Source organism: Cyprinodon variegatus, unplaced genomic scaffold, assembly GCF_000732505.1.
Source record: "Cyprinodon variegatus isolate N-32 unplaced genomic scaffold, C_variegatus-1.0 Scaffold431, whole genome shotgun sequence".
Taxonomy (NCBI): Eukaryota; Metazoa; Chordata; class Actinopteri; order Cyprinodontiformes; family Cyprinodontidae; genus Cyprinodon; species Cyprinodon variegatus.
Genome location: NW_015150884.1, coordinates 369,155 through 374,883, shown reverse-complemented (window position 1 = coordinate 374,883; position 5,729 = coordinate 369,155). Strand labels below are relative to the sequence as shown.

Here is a 5,729-nt window from a genome sequence, read left to right as displayed (position 1 = left end):
CCTCCATCAGTCCACTATATCTGCTTTCCTTTTTTTTTTTTTTGTTAAACTTATTTCTGTTCGTTATTATAGTGGTTAACAGATCCCGTTGCATTATTCCAGTGTGACGTTTGGGCAGCACTTCTTACTTTAATAGCACCCTGTAACTTGACTGAACATAAAGACACCAGCAGATGAAATTCCCTTAAATTTTAAACATGAAGTGTTAAATTGGGGATTAGCAAACACTAATTTGACTTTAACTCCAGTCCATTCCTTGCTAATCTCCCCAACGTTGACTGGACTATACATTCCACTGAAGTTTGAAATTATCCCTATTTGCATGTTTTCCCTCCAGCAAACTTTCCTTGTAAATTCAGTACTTTGAACAGCCAACTCCTATAAATCCTAACCTCCAGGATTGCACCAAGCCAGTCTTTAATATAAATGCTAAAAGATTTTGTCCTGTCATACATTTTTAGAGTTTTAGACAGGGAAATGGATGCCTTTGAGATACAATAGTGAACTGAATTTCTGTTACTTTGCAGTATTATACTTTTTAGGTGCTGCTGTTTATCCCTCCTGACTCTGGGTTTCTATTAATGGCCCAATTTGAAAGGAAATGCAGAACAAATGCAGATAATTGATCATTTACTCAGTTGAAAAATACTTTAAGTGTTTTGAATACTATTTGCACCTGGACTTATGAATTAAACATGTCCAGGTTTTAAACCCATTCCTTTACAGGGTTGATACAGGAAAGAGGAACTCTAATTAAATGCTTTTTATGTATTTTTTTTATATATAAATATACTTTTTTTTTTTTTACATAAACACGGCCAAATCCTTCGTAATCTTTACCATCGACAGGCTGCAGCCATGTCCTGAATTTCTCGTTTTTCAGCCACTTATGTTAAAATTAGCATTTGCTCATTTTTCTGTGCCTCGAGCTTCTGTTCCGGACATATGGCTTTAGGATCAACCAGGAGCAGTTAAATCTGTTATATTTGACAATTTTTTTTTAATAAAGTATTTTAAATGCCATGATAATCACATTTAATGAATTTTAATGCCAATTAAGGCCTTAATTAAAACATTATGACTTAATGACCAGCAGAAACCCTGCTTAAGGATCACCTCAGCATGAAAAATAAATTGTGATGGTTAAAAAATTTGGAAAACTATATTTGAGTCAGCTTTAAGACAATTTGTTCAACCCAACTTTATAATTTAAGCACATCTTTAAAACTAGTTATCCTTCATATAAATTAACAGAGCAGCAGTCACAGAACCATCCATCCTGCCTTTATTGATCTATCAGAGAAAAAGTGTACATCAGTTTCACAGGCTGAAACCTGAAGAAAAATGAAAATCAGCAGTGGCAGATCCTTGTTTAATAGTTTTTTTTAATATCCAAGCTCCCAAGAACATTTTCATTTTAAATACACTGAAACACAAGACACAGCTGACGATGCAGACTTCGCCATGATGGACTGAGGAGCTTATGGGGCGGAAGTGGAAAAAGTGGTGCCAATCTGCTTCAAAAGTACTTCCCATGGGGCGGCATCCTCTGGAACTATAAAGTCAAAGGAAATTATGTAAAATAAAATGAATGTAAATTAAAGAAGACTGAAAAAAAGTTGTAGTACCTGCCTTTGAACTGTTATTCATAAACATCCTTCTTGTCTGCAATGTATTGTACAATCTCCTCTGGAGTCATGAGCTTCTCTGCTTCAGCATCTGGGATCTCAAAGCCTGCAGCAGAACAGGGATCCAGTTAACGACAAAACTGAAATACCTGCAATCCCCCTGTTTATGCGTAAATAAATCTGCATGAAAACCTAGAGTGTCCAAAGTAAGTAATGTGTTCTCATTGACCGTAGCCCCATTTACACAACGCTTTTGAAACAGTGCTGAGAACGGACTGAACACCATAACTTGAGTGCAAATAGTAAGCAACTGAACTGGACCGTGGCGGACCCAACCAAACCATGCTAAATCTAGCACTAGATCAACAGTGAGGCTCGGTTATCTGATAAAAGTGAGCATGAGCAGATGTGTCATCTTCTATTTAAGGTCAGCCGACTCATTTTGAAGGTTTTCCTGTGTGTCCGGCTTTATAATACACAGATCTATTCACCTGTTTACAACACAAACCTCTTCTCAGCCTATTTACAATAAATGGCATCAAAAGAGCATGGTGCGACCTGGGCTGACGCCGAGGCTCTCATTAAAATTTGGGAGGCGGATGCTATCCAGATATATCAGTTCCTGAATGTTATAGGCGCTGACATTTTTGTTTTCGTAATTCCTCTGATAGGAGGTGAGGAACCGTGCTAGCGTGATGTGTAAATCGCTGTAAGGAACAAAGCTCAGCAACTGATTTAAGCTCGGTCTGAACTTTGCACAGATTGGTTTAGGAGGGGAAGTGTAAATGGGGCATAAGTTTGAGCTTTGACAAGTTTTCGTGTCAAAAGGAGGGCAGTTGTTCTTTTATAAGGATTAGAAATGGCTAAATTGTTCCAGTTTTTCACAAATGAGAGATAAAGTTTATATTTATGAAACCCTCTGAAGGGTTTTAGTCAAGACTGAAGCAAAGAAACAGATGGAATTTAAAATGAACAGGGAAAAGCCAACAATTGTTCTTTTAGACTCAAGATCCTCTCATGCTCTAAAACCAGCCTGACATCTGCAGGAAGACAAGCTAAAAGACTTATATGCTACATTCAGAACTCAATTGATTTAAGCAGCCGTTTTAACTGCAAAGTCAATGTTTGATGCGCATTAAAAGGTCCTGCAGTGCGTCACGACCAGCGCATCTCGAAGCATCTGAGCAGCGGCTCATGAGCTTCTGAGGCACATGCTGGAGTTGGAAAATTTAACTTTTGCTGCTCGGTGCGCCACATCAACCAATCAGAGAAGCTGATCTGGGAGCTGGCAGGGAGACGGACCCAGCGCTGCTGATGCAGATAACTATGATCACTCCCATGAAACAATTTAAAAATGCCTAAATTAACTTAAAATGTCGAAGCCTGTCAGCAAAATATGTTTGATTTTATTATTCTGGTGCCTGCAGTTTGTACCGCACTGCAGGTATGTGGGGGTCTGTCCAGCTCCAACAGCAAAATAATATATTAAGGCAGGATCATGTTTAAGGCATAATGTTTTGAGGTGGAATTTCTCCCTTAAAAATATATTAAATCCCATTTTTTACCCACTTATCACAGCAAATATGGTAAAGCTGCTCTCTGCCATAAACATGGGAGCAGCAGAAGCATCAGATGCATCTGGACACACTTTACTGGACGCACTTCAGGAGCGTCAAAGATGCTCTAGAGGCGCGTCTGACCTTAATGTGTACAAGCGGCAAAAATGAAGCAGCAGGCGCTTTTTTTTTGCAGCTCAAAGCGTATCCGGTGTGAACGTATCATTAGATCTGTCCTTGAGCTGCATTCCTAACAATTCAGAGCGTGTACCGATAAATGTCAGCAAGCAGCCTCACCGAACTCATCTTCCATGGCCATAATGATCTCCACCTGGTCCAAGCTGTCCAAACCCAAATCTTTCATGAAATGGGAGGTTGTTTGAAGCTGGAGGACAAAAATGACGTAATTAGAAAACTTCACAGATCTGAATCACTGCATCATGGCAGGTCTGGTCAAAGGTATGCATAGAAATCTAGAAAATACTCAAATTAGGGATGACACAATCTGATATCAATAAGTAAAAGCTGATACAGTGATGCTGAGGAAAGACTCCACTCCTGTTTAAAATGTAGATGTTCTCATACCCATTTTTGTTCTGTTCATTAAATAATCTGATTGGGCTTTATGATACCCTACAAAACATTTGTAATAAAAGTACGTATAATATATGCTGGTACTATATCGGGTCAGTATTTGTATAATATCAGAAATGGAATAAAGTTGTCGGGACATCGCTTTATGATTTCATAACAGGCACAGCAGAGACCCTTTGCATGCTAGCAATAACACTCACCTTCTCTGGGTTGATCTTGTCGTAGAGTTTAAGTACATACATGACACGGTCTTTAATGGTTTCTATGGTGAGAGGAGGCAGGTCGCCATACTGTCGGCAAAACACTCCCACTGATGAGATCTAAAGAGAGCCAGGAGGAAAAAATATGTTTAAATCTCAGGATGGAAAGTCAGACAACATTTCAATATAAAATAAAACTCTGAGAAATTAGTTAATATGTAACTCTAGCAAATGATTTTGAACACAATCATTCCTAACCAAAACAAAGTTGAAAAGTTCAAAAATCCTATCATTTTCCAATCATTAAAAACACACATTTGGTATCGATTGTCAGATGACAATATTTATCACTTTGGCAGTCTGTATTCTGCCTTTATTTCATTGCACCCATGCCATTTATTTAGCAATACATTCACAGCAGAAGATATATATATACACACACACACACACACACACACACACACACACCTGTTCTAATGCAGTTATAGCATTTCACATAATTGTTTATAAAAAGATTGGCTTGTGAAAAACTAACAGAAAAATGAGTTTAGAGAGTCTCAAGAGTGAAATAACTAAGAATTAGAAACAAAGACAACTAAAGACACATTAGATCTACATATAATTAAATCCTGGCAATTATATATTTACTTCAAGTCAGATTTTTTTTTGCAGGAGAGAAGCTTGGCTTTGGATAATAAGCAGAAGAGTTTATACAACATAATTTTATTTCTCAGGTGCGCAAAATGTTTGTGTTTAATGTGGAAATCGGATGTAAAGAAAATTTAATGTTTTATTTTATACCAGCTTTTCTGCTTTAAACAGCACCTCTTCATGACACACCTTTATGAATGACCCTCAGAGCTAGTTTTCATAACACATCCACATGGTGCATGTTGAAGACAAAACTTTTCTAGATATTTAGCCTCTTTGCCATGTTTTCCTTTAGCCGTTACAAACATTAATTAGTTTAAAATGTGGAGTTCATCAATACATGCATAACAACACATGTCTGTAAACTTAGCTAACAGCTAGCTTTAACTGCTAACAAGTGACAAAACACTGCATTCGTGTCATTAAAACGTCCCTTTAAAGTGTGCCATCGTTTGGAGAGTGCATCAAGTTAAAAAGTTTGTCTTATACAAAGGTCACCCGGCAGAGCGACCCCTGCATCACAGCCTTTTAGCCCGTCAGCTTTGAAAGACATCGAGTAGGTCACACAGCTGCTAAAGCTAGGCCGCGGTCCCGTGCCGCGTTAGCGGTGAAGCTCACCCTGCTCTGTTCCAGCCACCGCGTCCTCCGGCTGTCTGCCGCGAACGAGAGAAGTCGGTGAACGGTGACTGTCGGTGCGACAGCCGGTCTGAGAGCGAGGTTAACCGGGCAGAGTCTCAGCGAGGGTCGGGCGAGCGAGCGGACACACTGCTGCAGGACACGGGCCGCCATGTTGTTTGGAGAACCTGCTGCTGGATCAGAGGCAAGTAAGAAGACTTCAGGTCAAGGGCTCGAAACTGCGCATGCGCAGTACATAAACTAGCTTTTAATAAATATATAAATTATTGTTTATCTATCGATATTTTTATGTAAACTACCGAGAAAAAACACTTTAAAATTATCATTTGGAAAATAATATTTTTGAAGCCAGGAAAATTATGAGCGCACCCAGTTAAGACAATACCAATCGATCTTAGAAGTGCGCATGCGCAAAAAAACAGGAAGTGTTTTTTTTATTTATTTAATGAATTACCTTAGGAAAA

The 5,729-nt window shown here is 38.7% G+C and overlaps 1 protein-coding gene across 2 annotated transcripts; it reads right to left on the bottom strand.

Annotated features, from left to right (window-relative positions):
• Positions 1-1,262: 1,262 nt before the first annotated feature.
• On the bottom strand, positions 1,263-5,502 carry ndufab1 (NADH:ubiquinone oxidoreductase subunit AB1). 2 transcript variants are annotated; one of them, XM_015388632.1, is made up of 5 exons: positions 5,248-5,502; positions 3,979-4,098; positions 3,482-3,569; positions 1,629-1,734; positions 1,263-1,555 (listed from the first exon to the last, which is right to left on the bottom strand). In XM_015388632.1, exons 1-4 carry the CDS (start codon positions 5,416-5,418, stop codon positions 1,643-1,645), a joined length of 471 nt encoding a protein of 156 aa, XP_015244118.1. In that variant the 5' UTR covers positions 5,419-5,502; the 3' UTR covers positions 1,263-1,555; positions 1,629-1,642. The 2 variants fall into 2 exon arrangements, with proteins under 2 accessions (XP_015244118.1, XP_015244117.1); XM_015388631.1 differs by having other exon boundaries at positions 1,633-1,734.
• Between the last annotated feature and the right edge of the window lie 227 nt (positions 5,503-5,729).